This window comes from Ochotona curzoniae, unplaced genomic scaffold, assembly GCF_017591425.1.
Source record: "Ochotona curzoniae isolate NIBS_2020 unplaced genomic scaffold, NIBS_Ocur_1.0 contig_1482, whole genome shotgun sequence".
NCBI classification, from domain to species: domain Eukaryota; kingdom Metazoa; phylum Chordata; class Mammalia; order Lagomorpha; family Ochotonidae; genus Ochotona; species Ochotona curzoniae.
This window is the reverse complement of record NW_024465100.1, coordinates 6997299-7014988: the sequence shown is the minus strand read 5'-3', so window position 1 is coordinate 7014988 and position 17690 is coordinate 6997299. Positions and strand designations below refer to the sequence as shown.

The 17690-nt window shown below is 46.3% G+C and overlaps 1 protein-coding gene across 1 annotated transcript in view; it reads left to right on the top strand.

Moving 5' to 3' along the window:
- Positions 1-8027: 8027 nt before the first annotated feature.
- The window catches only part of ST8SIA1 (ST8 alpha-N-acetyl-neuraminide alpha-2,8-sialyltransferase 1), a 118616-nt gene continuing 108953 nt past the window's right edge, over positions 8028-17690 (top strand). The window contains exon 1 of the mRNA XM_040967679.1: positions 8028-8713. Within this exon, the coding sequence (XP_040823613.1) occupies positions 8478-8713 (236 nt within the window). The 5' untranslated portion in view covers positions 8028-8477. The remainder of the gene's footprint in view (positions 8714-17690) is intronic.

Below are 17690 nucleotides of genomic sequence, written 5' to 3'. Positions count from 1 at the left end.
TGTCCAGGGACCACTTTACTCTTTTGACAATACCAGGTGTGTACCCAAAGTGCTACACAAACTCTTTTTGATAGAATCAGGAGAGTACCCCAGGGGTGAATATTGGAATGATAGCTCTGTCATATATTGCTGGTAATTCACCCCCCTGGAACTTCAGAAACAACAACTGTTGGAAGTCTCATGGCTTACTCAAAATAAATTACATCCAAGACTTGTTTGGAGTTAAGTATCATAATTCTTCAATTTTTCCCCAAACCACAAATATACAGCATCAACATTTGCAGGGTCTTGACCAGCCTTGTGGTTAAGGAGTGGACCACGATACTTGGGCTTGAGATGTAAAGATAGCTTTTTTAGAGCTCTTTATGATAGGATAGGCCTGTTAAGCTTAAATAGGACAATGAAGGTCACTGACCTGTGCCTGGAAGGAGAATAAAGCAGTATGAGTGTCCTTCAAAAAGTCTGTGGAAAATGTAATTAAAAAGGAGTTTATTTTGGTGCAAAAAATTTTTGAAATCCAAGCATAGTTTTTTCATCAAATGCATGTTTTTCATGATCATTTCTGAAGACCTTCTGTGTGCTTGAATTTCAAAATGTCTTGCACCTCACCAATGTTATCTTTTAATTCTGTTTTTGATAAACTTTTAATTTTCTTGTTTGGAAGTTGTGTATTAGCAAACTGATGGAGGCTCAGGCTTGTTAACATCTCTGCATGAAGGCTTGAGTCTTCCATGCTCCTTACAACAGAAGCCAATAGACGCCTCAGAGGACAATGCCCCACAGTAATGGAGTGTGAGCTTGGAAGGGAAGGCTGTGGCCACCATTAATTAAGGCAAGAGGATTCTGCAACTGGGTTCTTCTGATCCAGTTCAAGACCCAGCAGGAGAGGCTTTCTCTATCCTCTTGACACAGTCTTGCCTCTGTTCCTGCGAGCAAAGCTGAAAGTATCATTAGGGATATCACCCAGTTTTCATATTTTCAAATACATTTTTGTTGCATGAAAGAGATTTTTCACAAACCAACTATTTATCCAGGACCATAAAGTTAAATTGGATTGTTTTGTTTGTATCCAAAAACATCCCCATCGTGGCCCGTTCAACACAGCTTCCGTATCTCATTTGTTCCTTTATTTATCTTACTACATTTACCCCTTAGATTCTGCCTCTCAGTGGCTTGTGTGTAAGAATAATCACAGAATTGTGAAGCGGGAGGGAACTTCAATATTATCAAGCATAATTCTCTGGATTTAGAGGAGAGAAGTGTGTCTCCAAAAGATGAGGGAGCTTTGTGATCCACTTTCAGTAGCATTTGGTATAGTGTATGCACTGGTATTTAGAAAATAAATGGATATAATACACCAGGTAGAGTGGGTGCTTTGTCTCCACCGAGTCTGAGAAAACAGATTGCCTTACAAAGAGCACAAAACTTTTATTTGAACATAGCCTTGTGATAAAATCACTACAGGCCACTAGAAACAAGATTTAATATAGCTTTGCTTTTGGACGTCTTCATTGACTGGAGTTGAACACAGAGGAGGGTGTGTGTGTGTGTGTGTGTGTGTGTGTTTGAGAATACAGTCTTATGTTGAATTTTTTTTTTCTATTTTCCAAGAGGATGTTGCATGTCTTGTGCCAGCAGGGATGCACCTCATTGAATACAACTTTATTTCCATCAACACACAGCACATTGGTTGGTGCTACAAGGGATGGAGACCATATAATGTGTGAATTGGGACCATGCCTGTCTTGTTTATAGCTGCATCTTTACACTTACCATAGTGGTTTGGCTTGGGATGATAGGTCTGTGTACGTATTTGATCAGCGTCTACTCTCAGGCGGTTGAAGGTATCACAGAGATGCTCAATCATGCAAATACAACACAAGACAGCAAAATGGACAATCAAACCATGTTGCAATAGTTTGGATGTAGTATTAATGAAGGTTTTAACCACACTGGCTTAAAAACCACCAGGGCAGACATAGCTAGGACCTGGTTAGAATGCTGGGGGGCTGGGGGGTAGGACGCTATTCAAGAAAGGCACGGGGCTTTGAAGATGGGTAAGATATGGAAAGGCAAATGGGTAACCTGAATGAATCCTCTGTCTCCTGGCTAGCCTGGCTCCTGAGGTCATTATGGCCATTTGGGAAGTGAACCAGTGGATGGAAGATTTTCTCTCAGTCTCTCTATTTTTCTTTGTAGCTTTGCCTTTCCAATAAATAAGTAAATAAAAGTTTTTTTGAAAAAGAATTATTGCATAATAAATTTTTTTCAACAAGTACTTTCTAAGATATTTCAGGCAAACTTTGGAAAAGAATAAAATGTTAATATCCCAGAAAGTGTTATCCCCTCTCCTCCATAACTTAATGTATCTTTGTTTTTAAAAAGTTTTTTTATTTGGAAGACAGCATTTTGAATATTTTACCCCATTCTCTCTTTGCATGCCTAGTTTTAAATAAGAAGTCAGATGTTGGGGCCTTGTCCACTGGCCTAGCAGCTAAAGTCCACACTTGCACATGCCAGTATCCCATTTGGGCACCAATTCTAATCCTGGAAGTCCCGCTTCCCATCCAGCTCCCTTCCTGTGGACTAGGAAAGCAGTTGAGGACGGCCCAAAGCCTGTACCTGTGTGGGAGACCTGGAAGAGGCTCTGGGCTCCTAGCTTCGGATTGGTTTGGCTATGGCCATTGTGGCCACTTGGGGAATGAATTGTTAGATGGAAGATCTTCCTCTCTGTATATCTGACTTGCCAATAAAAAGAAAATAAATCTTAAAAAAAGAAAGAAGTCAGATGTTAAGATGTTTAAAGTTTCACTCCAGCTTCTTTCAAGATTTTTCTCCCTAACTTGGGTTTTCTGTAGTGTAACCGTGATGCATCCGAGTGTAGCTTTTTATGCTTCCTGTTCTCCGGGCTGCCTGGCCTCCTAGATCTGTAGTTTGATGTCTGCCATTACTTTTGAAAAATTCTCAGCTCTTGCCATGTCAAACGTTTCTTCTATTCTTCTTGCTTTCTTTTATATCTATTATCACTGTTACAATTTATATTTTACCATTTGAAAATGTCTCCATTTCAAGTTATCTTCATTCTCTCCTCCTCCTTAGTGACTCAGTGATAGGTCTGTCTCGGGCATTCTTCATTTCTGTTACACTCTTTCTGATTTCCAGCATTTCTGTTTGATTCTTTTTAAACTTTTTTTTTTATCTCCCTGCCTACATCAGCCATATGTTATTTTATGTTTTTACTTACTTCATTAAAGGATTTAGCATCTTAATTATGGTGATTTTAAGTGTTTTGTCAGATAATTTGAATATGCTTGTTATCTGGTTTATGCTGTATCTGGGTTCTGCTGCTTGCTATGTTTCTTCAGAGTTCTTACCTTTTATAATGCCTTGTAATTTTGTTGAAAGCCAGAAATGATGTATTAGGTAAAGGAAATTATGGTAAATAGGCTGGTAGTGTGAAGCTTTGGGTTTAATTGGCTAGGAGGAGTTGGGCTGTGTTGGATGTTCTCCATAGCTGTGAGGAAAGAGGCTTCAAATTCCTCCAAATCCTTGTCTCTCCTGTTGTCTTTGATGTTTTTTAATGATTCCACCTCAGGGACAGTCTATGCCTTCTGGCTCTTTCTGTTTTCCAGCTCTTCCAACTGCAATCACCTGGAACCTTACTGTAGTGGTGCTAAGATGTGGGAGAGGGGAAGTGTTTTGCAATCTCATAATTACATTTTAGTGTTTTGATGGTTTTGTGTCCTTCCGATGTGAGACGCAGTATACGGGAAGTGTAGAAGAGGTTAGAATGGGAGAAATGCCCCCTTTTCTAGATTAGATAGACAGTATAGAGTAAGGTCTTTCCTCAGGAGAGCAGAGCTTTGTTCTAGAGACTCCTCCTGATTTATTTTACAACTATCACTCTTGTTCTAACCCTGCCACAGCACCAAGATCTTACTTGGTTTTTCACTCCATGAAGCTAGTGGGGCTGTTGAAAGTAACACTCATGAAACTCACTTGGTTATGGTCAAAGAAGATTCTAGTTAACACAGCCTCCAGCAGTTCCCCTTTACCAGTCTCAAAACACTAACAATTCTATCTAACATATTTTTTTTAATTTATTTTGATTTAAAAGGGATATAGATAGAGAAGGGACAGACAAAGAAAGATCTTCCATTCATTGGTTCACTCCCCACATGAATACAACTGCTGGAGCTGAGTTGGTCTGAAGCCAGGAGCCAGGAACTTCTTCCAGGTCTCCCATGTGGGTTTAGGGGCCCAAGGACTTGAGCCACCCTCCTCTGCTTTCTCAGACCATAAGCAGGGAGCTGGATTGGAAATGGAGCAGCCGGGTCACGAACTGGTGCCCATATGGAATGCCAGCTTCAGAGGTAGAGAATTAACATGTTGAAGCATGGTGCTGTCTCCTCTCTGTAATCTTTTAAAATTAAATTTTATTTAATCAAAAAGATAGTTGGAGAGAGAAAGAGAGAGAGAGACAGAGACAGAAACTCACAGATCTTTCATCAAGTGGTTCCCCTCTTGAATATCAACAGTCAGGGCTGAGCCAAGCTGGAGTTGGGAACACATCACTCTTTCTGGGTCTCCCACATGGGTGGCAGGGATCTAAGTTCTATCAGTGTGCACATGGCAGGAAGCTGGAGTTGGGACTTGGGTCGGACCTCCGATGTGAGTTGTGGGCATGCAAAGCTATGCCTTAAGTGGCTGCATCAAATGGCAGCCCCTCCGCTGACCGCTGGCTCACAGGAGATCTCTGTGGGATATCTGCCCTCACACACGGTCAAGCGAGCCTGCAAAGTACGCGTGTACCACCTAGTCCTCTGTCTCCCTCGCGGTCTGTCTTTGCTTCTCAGTGTGAGTGCTGCTTTCTCCTCTCTATTGTTTCAGCTTTATTGTGGTCCCATCTTTCATCCCGGCTTCCGTTACAAATCTGATGTCACAAAAGTTCACATCAAATTTACCCGCGGAATACTGTGTTGTCTCAGTAAATTATTTGCAGAGACAAGAAACTGCCTTTGAGCTGGAAAATGGGTATGACAGATTCGTCAGTAACAATACAGAACTTAGGGAGGAAGCACTTGCGCCATCATCATTGTCTTTGTTGGAACTAAGCATGCTAGCATTTTCTTCTCTGTTCTTTCCCGTGGTTCACACTGAGATGAGAGACACCCGGAAGAGAGCTGAGTCAGAGGTTGCTGCGCATGATTACTGACTTGCACGTGCCATAGCAATAAAATAAATGTTTTTGTTTTGGACCAAGACACATACATAGCTAGTAAGAGACAGAATTTGAACCAGGTTAGTCTGACACTAAGACCAGGGCTCATTCTGCTGGATCATTACCGTGTAACTTTTGTAATAAACATTTATAGAGTTTCCCAAGCTTCTTAGTCCTCAAGAAAACTTTTTCTCCTCCTCCATGGGAGTATAAAAGAATACCTAAGCCACCTCCTGAAAGTCACATAAACAGGTTGGCTCGCTGTCAAGTAAAACATTTAAAACATCAAAACTTGGGGTTTTACATTGCTCCTTTTAAAACTTTGCTGCCGTCACAACAGCCTGAGTCCACTGGAGACTCTCAATACACACAATCATGATTTGTTGACTACATATGTGGTCAAGCTCAAGTTGGCACCAAAAGGAGTAAAAAGAAAGCGAAAAAAACTTCCTGTTTTTCTCCCAGACACCTCGGTATGTTGCATGGAATTCTAATTTGGATCAGAAGCACAGGCTTCTCACATGAAATAAGAGACTGCATATTCTCCTTGTCTGGCTGGTGAGCTAAGGTCACATCCCGGCACCTCATTAGCCGGCAGAACCTGCAGATACTGCAGGCGTTCAGAGCGGGCTGTCTAGGGGAACAGGGGCAGAAACCGCAAGTATTTATGGAGTTCCTACCTCAGGAGGCCCGTGTGCGTTAGGTGGTCTGGGAGCACATTATTAAGTGAGAAATCCCTGGCCACTTAGCTTGGCCTTGCGCATCTTGGGATTTCTTAGGAGGAAGGAAAGAAAAGAAATAATGGCTCACGCGCATGGACCGCAACACAGACAGAAGTGATCCCTGTGGGACTTGGAAGGCTGAAGGCAATGGTCTGGTTAGATTCAGCATTCCTGGTAAGGAAAATGAAGGAGCCAAAGAGGAGTGCAGGCTGCGGCAAGAGCCAGCAGAGGGATGAGAGGGAATGGCTTGCTGCATCACTAACTCACAGGCATCACTCTGATGTCTTTTTTCTGATATCGAATGGGGAGACATTTGCAAAGCTCCTTCAGAATGGCAGCGTGCATTGGTTTTGTTCATGTTGAATTTATTGCACGAGGATTCCTTGGACTTGGACAGAGAGGCCGGGAAGGTTCAGGTTTTCTTTACATTGCAGGAACTGAAAGCAGTGGATTATTTATTCTTAGCTGGGGCAAGTGTAGGCAGTGTCCCAACTTTTCCCAGACAGAGGCGGGTTGGTTCATTACTTTGCACAATTTCAGGTACTTCTCGTTTTAAGGTCTGTGCGTTGTGCTTTGCATTGCTACAAGGCAGCTCTGAGTGTGATGGTTTTCCCCTATCTCATTTACCAAAGCAGGACAGACATGGCTTGGAGGCGGTATCCCAAGAGGGCACGGCAGAGCTGGGAGCATGAACGACACTCCCAGGATCAGGTGGGGTCCCTGCTTTTAGATCTGGTAAATAACTTTACACCAACTTTTTAAGTCCCACCTCTCAGAGAAGAACGGCTGAGGGAGAAAAAAAAAAATAATAAAAGATGGCAGGCCTCGTACTCGCAGCAGCCCGTGTGGGCTGTGCCGGTCGCCCCGGCGGCCTGACACCCTGAGCGAGTAGAACCACGGACCTTGAGGATACTACTGACCAGGACCGGTGGCTGCAGTTTCCTCTTTGTTCTTGCACACGGTTGGGCTTCAGAAGATGCTGAAGCACCCAGAAGAGGCAACCGCTAGGAGGTACCCGAGCTTTGTGTGCGCGACTCCCCTGGACGAGCAGGCGTGGCTCAGCTAGGCGGGTCCGGGCGCTACGGCCCCCAATTCCCCTGCCCCACCAAGGTCGAGGTTGCGATGAGCCAGACAGGATTTCTCAGAAGGTGCGGCCCTGTTTACGGAAAGGCTGGGGGGGGGGGGGAGGCAGTGTCACTCCCCGGGGCCCACGCGCCCGGGCACCAGCTGCCCGCACATCTGGCAGCAGCAGCGCCCGTCCTCCTCATCGCAGGGCGGTGGCGAGGAGGCGCAGGACCCCGGGGTGCACGCAGCTCCCCGTGTGCGCGCGCGCGCCCGCGCCCGGGAGCGCCTGGTCTGGGTCTGGCCGTGCCCGAGCGCGCGCGCGCTCCCCCGGGCGTCTGCTAGGTGAACCGCCGGCTCCCGGACCCGCGCGTGCTGGCCAGGGTGGGGGACCCGGGGACCCCCAACAGCTCGGCTCCCGCTTCTTGATTGCGGGTTCCTAAGCTAGGAGGAGAAGGATGACGGTCACGGGGTGACATCCCTGGGTTGGGACCCGAGCCAGTCACTGACACTGAGGAATTTACTGGTGTATCTTCAGGGGGAGGCTGTGGTTTTTGTCCTTGTTGTTTGGTTTTGGTATTTTTATTGTCTGCCTCGGGCTCCCGAGAACAAGGGCAGGAGAGAGGGGGCGCGCGATTGCATGCGAACGTCGCGGATCCGCACGGGTCGAAGGAGGCAATTTTGCGGGTTGGGGCGGGGGAGGGAGGGAGGGGAGACCTTGATTTCCACCAATCCCTGGGCGACTGTCGGCCAAGTCCGGGGCGCAGCGGAAGGCTGCGGCGCGCCGCTGAATGAACTGATGAGAGCGAGTTCTTTTCTTCTCCGGGCGGGGTGGGGAGCGAGGGTCCTGGCGGGCGAAGCGCAGGAATCCGGGGCAGGATAGCGGTCCCGGGTCGGGCCGCGCCGGGCCGGGCTGCCGTGGAAATTTCCGAGGACTTGGCGAGGCGCGTCTGGAGGGCGCTTGGCGGCGGCGCCGCGGCGCTGGGAGGCGGGGAGAGGCGGCGAAGGGCGAAGGAGCATCGCTCAGCAAAGGGACGCCGCGCGCGCGCGGGCCACCGCCGTTTCCCGGGACCCTCCCCGAGGGCGACCGTGATGCTGCAGAACCGGCGGGAGTGTCTCGCAGCCGTCACCACCACCAGCAGCAGCACTACCGCCAACACTATTCTCCGCGCTGGCGCGGGGACCCCGGAGCTCGCCTTTCTGCAGGGGAGACGACCATGGTGGCCCTAGCTCGTGACTTGCCTCCCCGCCACTTGCCCTAGAAAGAAATCCTTGACAAAGTTGCATTTCAAAAAAGAAAAAGAAAAAATTCCTTGCCCTGACCTCCGGGGTCATAGGGGCCCCCCGAAGCGGTGTGGGATCGGACAGGATAACCAACGGTGTGTGTGCATGGGGGGCCGACGGCAGGGGGACCCTTCGCGGCCACTCTGCTTGGCGTGGTGGTGCTGAGGCTAGGGGACGCCGGGGCTGAGATGAGCCCCTGCGGGCTGGCCCGGCGACACGCATCCAGAGGGGCCATGGCCATTCTGGCGTGGAAGTTCCCACGGACCAGGCTACCAGTGGGAGCCAGTGCCCTCTGCATCGTGATCCTCTGCTGGCTCTACGTCTTCCCTGTCTACCGGCTGCCCGACGAGAAGGAGATCGTGCAGGGGGTGCGGCAACAGGGCACAGCGTGGAGAAGGAACCAGACGGCTGCCAGAGTCTTCAGGTACTTGCGCCTTCGCGACTCCTTGCTGGTGACCTGGGGTACCAGGCGAGAACCCGCCTCTCACAGTTTCCCCATTTCCTTTGGATCTCTTGTTCTGCCTCTCTCCACCCCTGACCCTGGAGACTTTATCAGGATACCCCAGCCCCACCCCCTGGAGATTCGCAGGCACCTGCTCTGTATGCGCTGAGAGACTATGGATTTCTTCCCAAGCCCAAGTTGTATTTCAGGGCTTGTTGGAAACTGGTGGGAAGGAGGACCCTGGGTAACTTAGTTCCCCTGCACTTGATTGGAAGGCACAGACACCTAGAAGCCAGTCAAGAGGTGTGTAACAGATGCACCGTGAGTAAATCCTCACGGAGGCGGTGCTGGGCCAACACTGGGCAGTGAGAACATGAACACCCAGTCGGGACCCCTCAGCTTTGCGCCACACAGCATTGGCTGACGTTCCACTAAGAGGCACAATTGGGCAATTTTTTTTTTCTTTTTAACAAAATTTTAACAACTTCTGATTGCAGATACTAGCTCATCTTACTCCCCAGGGAGGAATTCTTTAGAAAGATGAGATTCTTGCCCAAGGTCATTCTCTTTCCAGAATGGGTGCTGAAATTGTCCTCATGTAAGGCTCCCAATTCCTTTCTTTGGTTTGGCCTGGAAGATGCGGCAGGCATTCTAGGTAGGGACTTGGTATCAGAACACAAAAAAATCCATAGCTGGTCGGACTCATAACTTTGAAGACCCTCTCAGAGGCTGCAGTTCCTCTTCATGGGCTGCAAATCAGCTTCTGGCAGCAGGATTTGCAGCGTGACAGGGAGGCTGGGAGGATTCTTCTCCCGGTCTCCCCTAGGGGACACCTGGAGGACTTGCAGGTACAGGCCTGGAGGATGCTGCAGTTGGCTCTCCCAAGGTTCTGGCCCTGTGAGTGGAGGCGCTTTGCTCCTCTTGACAGACACAGGATCTGTGCCATCCGGGCAGGGGCAGGTGGGCTACCAACTTCCACCTTTCTCGGTACTGTTATTTACACACACTCAGAAGTGTCTGGGTGCTTAACCAAACTTGCTCAAGGTTCAGTTTCCCTTGCCTTCCTCAGTCTAAAAAGGCCAGAGCCCCCTGTTAGCAGGGGTGTGCCACTGGGCTTCCTTTAACTGTTGCGACAGATCTTGTCCCTCCTCTGCCTCCCTGCAGAACCCTACCACGGTGGCATGTGGAAACAAGCAGATTCCCCTTCTCAGTGTGTAAGGGTGACTTTTCTCTCACCTGCACAGAATTGATAGTTGGGCTGAAGAGCAAACAAGAGACATAGCACCCAACAGTTCTCTGCTCTGAAGACAGAAAGCGCTTTCATTTCAAGTGATAGACGGAAATGAGTTGAGAACTTCCCACTGGCCTGCAATGAAAGAGCCCTTTTGGGGAGGGGTGGGTGGGTGTAATAGAGGAGGAGGAGGGATAATGAAGCTGTAGTAGAGAATATTTGTTTTGAGAGGGCACAGTCGGTGGGAAATGCTTTCCTAGGCTGAGCACACAGGCTGGTGGTGTGTGAGACGTGTTTGTCCCTTGCCCTCTATAGCCTGGGGTGAACTTGAGCGAGTTTGCTCTCATTACGTTTGGTTCGGTGTATGCTGAAATTAGGAAAATGCCTATGCTGTGGAAACTGCCTAAATATGATCCCCCTGCCTGCTGCCAGTGTCTGGTACGCTGTGGAAGGAGCGTTAGTGTTCACGGAAGACAGTTTGAACTTCAGAGTGGAATTCCAGACTTGAGCACTGCCTATCCCATGACTAGACAAACAGGACAGTGCCTTTGGCCAGTTACTGTGTTTGAGTTTTAGCTTGCTTATTTATAAATTGACAGCTTGACAGCCTTGCAAGTTTGTGACAAGTTTCAAAGGAAACAAGATCTGATGCCAGGGGTCTGGGACATTGCATACCCAGAACATGGTTGTATTATTATTATTACAAATTATGGTTTCTTGTGTATGTTTTAACTGAAATAAGGATATCTTGGTCAACTCATGAGAGTATTTTAAAACTCATTTTTAGAAAGATGATATTTTACAGATTTTGTTGTTGTTGGTGGTGTTGTTTTATGAACTGCAGATTTGGAGAGAAGGATCTGAGAGATCTGTTCACTGTTTCATTTCCCAGATGGCTTCAGTGGCCAGGACTGGGCCAGACTGAAGTCAGAATCCTGAAATTCCACTCGGGTCTCCCATGTGGGTGGCAGGGAGCCAGCCACTGAGGCCATTTCTCACTGTTTTTGCAAGCACATCATCAGGGAGTATAATGGGAAATGGACTACCTGGGACTCCCACCAGGGTTTATACGGGATGCTGGTATCATAGGCCATGGCTAAGCTCGCAGTGCTGCAAGGCTGGTGCAAAGATTGCAAACGTTTTGAAAAATAGGTTTGTTGGTACTGAAAGTGTGGCATAACGGCGAAAGATGCTGCCTGTGACACTGGCATCCCAGATGAGCACTGGCTGGGCCATGCTGAAGCCAGGAGGCAGCAACTCTATCTGAATCTTCCATGGACGTGGTAGGAACAAGTGCTCCAGCCATCACTGGCTTTCTTCCAGGGGGTGCATTTGTAGGATGCTGAATCAGAGCCAGCAATCTGATATGGGATGTGGGCATCCCAGGTAGCTGCTTGCAGCCACTCAGAATTTGCAGCTGCCACAGCGCTAGTGGGGCAGTATGTGTCCATGCCCTCTCTCCCACGTGTATCACTGTAGCTAATCAAAAGGGGCAAGGAGATTTCAAAGGGAGGAAAAGTTCCATAGTTCCTAAAGAATTAAAAAAAAATTTACACACTTAATGAGATTCATTGTTTTTGAACATCTGGACTTGGAATATGTGAAGAATAGTATAAATGAGAGTACTTCATAAAGGTCATGGTAAATGGAATGAAAAGATAAATATTGCACAAAATCCTTTTATTCCTTTTTCTTCATAATACTTAATTTCCGTGAACTTTTTGAAGGCTCCTCATATTTCTTAACTGGTCAGCCAGAATTTTATTGTGTTATGGAAGCACAACTTTTGCAAACAATGATCTGTATTTTTTCCAGTCTGACATGTCTTGTGCACAGATACACATACATGCAATTGTATATGTGATATAAAGCATACAACATCTAGTGATATCACATATGTGTAAGCATTTGCATACTTATAATTACATGCAAAATATAGGTAATCAGCCAATCAACATTTTTTAAAAAAATTTTTTTCCCCCACTATTTGAAAGGCGTAGTGAAAGACTGAAGGAGAGACAGAAAGAGATAGGGGCAAAAGATCTTCCAGCTACTGATTTAGTCACTTTCCAGGTGACCACAACAGCCTGAAGCCAGGTGCCAAGAAGTCTAACCTGGTCCCCACCTGGGTTTGAGGTACCCAAGTGATTTGCTGCTATCTTTCCCTAAGTTCCCGGATGCATTAGCTGAAAGCTGGACCAGAAGCAGAGCAGCTAGGGCTTACAGAACCACTCCAATACTGGTGCTGTAGGTGGTAACTTAACAGACTGTGTCACAAAAACACAGCTCTAGCCAGCTAATATTTAAAGACTACTCAGCATCACACACTTGTATGTGTTAGGCCTGAGGGGGTGGCAGTGTATAGAAGGGACGCATTTGCCTTGTCAAAGAGATCTTACCTCTTACTAGGGGGTAAGAAACAAGAAACAAGTTGAAAATAGGATGACTTGAAGGTCTGTTATGTGCTGTGAAGACAGAAAACAGTATCTCACTGTGTCCTAAGCACCAGAATTCAGACTTAATTTTCCTCGTGTGTGTTTTTGTTTACTTTTGTGATGTTCTTCTCCTAGCTCAGAACTTATGTTACGTACCTTAGTCAATGGCATACAGAATGTCAGCAAGAAAGCAAGATTGTAACGGTTTTGAACCAAACAGGAACCTTACCCAGGTTAATAAGAAGGTGAATAGTTCAGTTAACCCTATTATAGGAATGCTGCTAACTGGTGATTCTGACTGAGTGGTTCGATACTGTAGGTAATGCCAAACTCCAGCAGTGTCTGTCTCATCAGAACTTAGCATTTATTCACTCCACAGATAGGAACCTCAGTTCAGAATTGATGTGCAAGGCTTTATTCTTGGTGCTTGGTAGAGGAACACAGCTATGATGAAATTAATAAATTATTAGGCACTTATCATTCACCTGGCATGATAAGTTCATGATAGACATTGTTCCATTTCATCATCTTAAGAGCCTTGGATAGAGAGATTTAAGCGTGTTTATAAAGAACATGCCCTGGCGTGATGTCCCTGCCATCAAAGGACTTACTGCAGTTTCATGGGAGAGACAGAGAAGAATCCCTTTGCATAACTGACTAGAAGCGGGACAACAGGACAGAGTGCCAATCTTATGGATTTGGGCGCCATCAGAGCTGAATACTTCGCTAGCCATCTGAGCATTGCTGACCTCAATTCTCACAGGTTTTGTTCCGCATTTCTAAACTGGGCTGTAAGACTTTCTACTGAATCTGAAGTGGAAAATACCTGATAGCATATAGAGACACCTGGAATGTTGTTTGCCACATAGCTCTGTTGTTGCTGTATATTCTATTGTCATTATTACAATAGAAATTACAAGCAAGGTGCTGGGGGTGTTTGTAGAACATGGCTTTTAATTCTACTGTCTGGAGGGAAATCAAAGTTTTCAGAGAGGAGGTGGGATCTGTCCTGAAGCCTTAGTGGATGGTAAGAGCGTGCTGGTACCAGGTGAGGGTAGGAGCATGTCCTAGGCAGGGCAATTTGGAGCTACCTGTCACGTTTGCAGTGTTATGAAGTTTCTCTGGGAGGCCATGGTAGAAAGGTAGGTAAGTGGAATGGAGGTTGGGCATGGCTATTGAGACGTAACGGACAGAAGTCAAGTGTCTGGGATACTGGCCAAGTGTCACTATCAGCAGAGATGGCTCAGGGTGACTGGAGTTGTGGGTGGAGAAGAAGGGATCGTACAGCAGGCTTGTGGCTGTGAACTTTCTGTCGCCTCGCTAGTTGGTAACCATTACTCTAAGCAATTGGGTTCCCCATTCATTTCTCAAATGACTCGAAGAAATTCCACCTTTATGTGGCTTCTTTTCCTTGTTTTGAAACCATGAATGTTGGGCATTGCAGTCGTTTCCACCTGCAATGCCCTGGTGACGACTGAAGGGCATTGCAGGTGGAGAGCAGGAGGTACAGCCATCTGCTTGTGTGAGCTCTAGGTTTAGTGTTTATAGATCAGGAATTTGGACAATTCACTTAGAAAGGTAGGTCAGGAAATGGATGGCTTAATACATCTTAATGCTTAAGAAAAGAAGCTATTGGAACTGACAAGGTGATGTAACAGGTTAATTTTTCCGTCTGCAGTGGGGGTATCCTCTACGGGTGCTGGTTCATGTCCCAGCTGCTCTACTTCCCATTCAGGTCCCAATGTATGGCCTGGGAAAGCAGCAAAGACGGCTAAAATCCTTGGGTCCCTGCAGTCATGTGGGAAACCCAGAAGAAACTGCTGATTCTTTGCTTTGGATCAGCTCAGCTCTGGCTGTCAGGGCCATTTGGGGAGTGAACTATCAGATGCAAGATCCTTCCCTCTGTCATTCTTTGTGCAGAAATTTGCCCTTGTTGGAAGTTTACAAATGTGGACTGAAAACCTCATCAACAATAATCAGAATAGCAAAGATTCAGGTAGTAGCACTTGATGGACACAAAAGACATACCTGAACAGTGCTTAGCTCTGATTTAGGTGATCTTTATGTTTTCAAAGTGGTTAGTTAAGGGAGGTTTTCTGTTTTACCTATAAGGATATAAAGACGAAGAGAGGTCCATCTTTATGGAGTTGGTCCAACCTAGGGCTATTTAAGTCTGAATCTCCTGCTTGTTTCCTGCTAATTCTTGGAGAAATTGATACTGTGTTGTGCATACCTTATTGGATCAGGAACTGAGTGCTTCTTCAATGTCTTATTCTTTATGCTGTGGTGACATTGTGGTCCTTGAAGTTCCTGAATCAGGCTTGGCTGTGTTGCTTTTGCATGGGTCGTTCCTTCTGCCTGAGGTGCTTATGCTTCAAGTGCATCGTGTCTCTCACATTGCTGTTGTTGACAGGTGCGCTGTGTTCCACACAGGGGCCCAAGTAAGGCATTGCCGTGGATGAGAGCAAGATTCTGAGGTTAGCTGTGCTTAAATCCTGCTTCCACCACATATGTGTTCCTGACATGCCAGCCTTCGCCATCTATTTCCTTACTGTAAGTTGTGGCTTCTTACAGGATTACTGTGAGAATTGAATTAGCTAATATATTGAAATTGCTTAGAACTGTTTCTGGCATATAATTAGTGCCCAGCCTAAGTTATCCCTCCTCAAAGGGGCTTTTGTGCTTCCTTCCCCCTTTCCCAGACTGTGCAAAAATCTGCTCTTTGTTTCTTCATTTACTTTTATGCTAAAGGGATTGGGATAGGGGCGTGGCTTTCCTTGACTTTGTAGGCTGTCCAGCCACATCCCTGGTTTCTGTCCATTAAATCCCAGGATGTCGTCAGAGTAGTGACCTGTCACTGGGGAGGGGGTGCAAAATTGCTCCTGTTTGAGAACCTTTGCCTTAAAGAAGCCAAATCCATCCAGTTGTCAGGGTTAAAACTCTCTAGAAAAGATATAAACTTGAGCAACTGAAGTCATAGGTGGTTCATCTGGAGAAAGGAGATAGCTCTGAAGGCTTCAGTTGTTGGAGAAGGCTTCCTAGAAGAGGGTGAGTGGATCGTGCCTGATATATAATTTGCAGGTCTTGCATAGTAAAGGGTCCAGAGAGGGTGTGCTGTGAGGATACCTGCTGTGAGTAGCTGTGTCTATTGAGGGAAAGTGAGATCTGTGGAAGGTTCTTGTCTGTGCCCCTAAACTCTGGCAAGGGAAATCCATGCTGTGTATCCTGCACTTTAGCTCTGCTCTGCTCTTCCGATGGTGGAGCCTTATCAGGTGCTGGCCAATGACCCAAACTTCTTTCTACAGCCTGTTTGCCTGTAAGGGGGTTTCCCTGTCTTCCTTCCTGGGCATGACTCAGTTGCCAGATATGCAATCCTAGGTCCCAGAGACAGGCTATGGAAGACAGGCTCGGAATGGGGTCCTCGGGTCTACCTATGTCTGTGACATGGGATTGTCCTATGTTCCCAAGTTCTGTTGGCAGATTTTTTGGGCATTGGAGAAGTCCAGATTGGAATCTGGCATTCCAGGTTGCTACACAGGTGTGTTTGGCCAGGGAGAGGGATAGAACATATTCTATTTGTTTGTTGCTTTTATATAACTTAAATATTTAGATCAATTTTCACTTTGGTTCTTTGCCTTACACATGGGAGTGATTTGAGTACCTTTGGTTTGTGCTTTAGGAGCAATACTCAAGTGAAATATTTTAGGAATTTCTTTGCAGCTGGGAACCTATATATATATATATATATATATATATATATATATATATTTTAAGATTTATTTGTTCTGATTTGAAAGGTAGACTTTACAGAGAGTAGGAGAGAGAAGAGGTCTTCATCCACTGACTCATTCCCCAAATGGCCATAATGGCCAGGGCCGAGCTGATCTGAAGCTTGGAGCCACAAGATTCTTCCAGGTCTCCCACATGGGATGAAGAGAGCAAGCCCTTGAGCCATCTTCTGTTGCCTTCCCATGCTAAAATCAGGGAGCTGGGTAGGAAGTAAAGCAGCTGGGACATGATCTGGTGCCTATATGGGATGCTGCTGCCACAGGGTGGAGTATAGCCTGCTAAAACCACTCGATGTTGGAAGCCATGTGACCATAGGCAAGTTATTTAACCTCTCTGTGCCTTTGTGTTGTCATCTGAAATTGAGGATAATATGCTGTCCCACTTCACAGATGTGTGTCCATTAAGTCAGATAATTGACATAGAATCTGTCACCGTCCTTACCTCCTCTGGTGAGGTGAATGGACGCTTTTCCCACATGGGAAGAGTCTGGGAGTCCGGTTCTACTCCTGGTTTTGTCATTTATTAACTTCCTGATCTTAAGCCATACAGTTGGCCTTTCTGAGCCTTCGCTGTGGGTGGCAGTAGTTAGCCTGAGAGGATTAGCTGCTGAGTAATTGCTAATTATTAATCCATAGTGAGGAGAGAGGCCTTCTGACACATTGTGCGCTTGTTAATTGTACTTTAATAAAAGCAGAATCTGGCAGTGATGTGCAACCTCAGGACCCACCTGCTTCTTCACTAGAGTGAGTGCTAAGGGTGGCCCCAGGGGGTCTGCAGGATCTCTACAGAAAACTGCAAAGGCCAGCCACAGGCTACCTGACCATTCATCCTTTAGACCACAGGTGCTGAAAACACCAAGCAGGAAATACAGCGAGGAATTCAAACCATGGTCCCCGATTTTCTAAAATTCACGGTCTGCTGTCATTGTGAGTTAAATAATAATAATAGCCGTCGATAGCACGACATTGCAAAGGTTATAGTGTGTTTTGCATGGTAAGGATAGTGTGAAAAAACTGACTGTACTTACCGTTGAGCTGTCTTCTCGTCCTGGCATTGCGTAAGAGGGAAATGGCCAAGACCATCAGGGTTCTGTCACTCCCTTAATTAGGCGCCTGGAAGATGCCAAAACGATCCCACAGCCATGGGTCTCCACTTCTCACTTCCTCCTTTGCGGAGGAGATGTGCAGGTGGTTGTAATGAGAAAAGGGCCTTTTGAACCAAGTGTTGGTTACAGTTATTGATAGAATAAGTAAGTCACATGATTTCATTTCCCTATGTTCCTTTAAAAACGTCTCATGTCTATCATTTGTCTGTCTTGGAGAATAATATGTATTTACTATGGGAAAAAGTTAAAATGCGGTAGAAAAGAGAAAACCCTATTCATAATCCTATCATTCAAAAGTGCTTATTGTCAATGCTGTCTCTTGTGTGTATTTGTGTGTATGTGACTAAATTGAGTGTTTTTACATTCTTGTTTTGTGTCTTTTATTCATTGAAAACATTA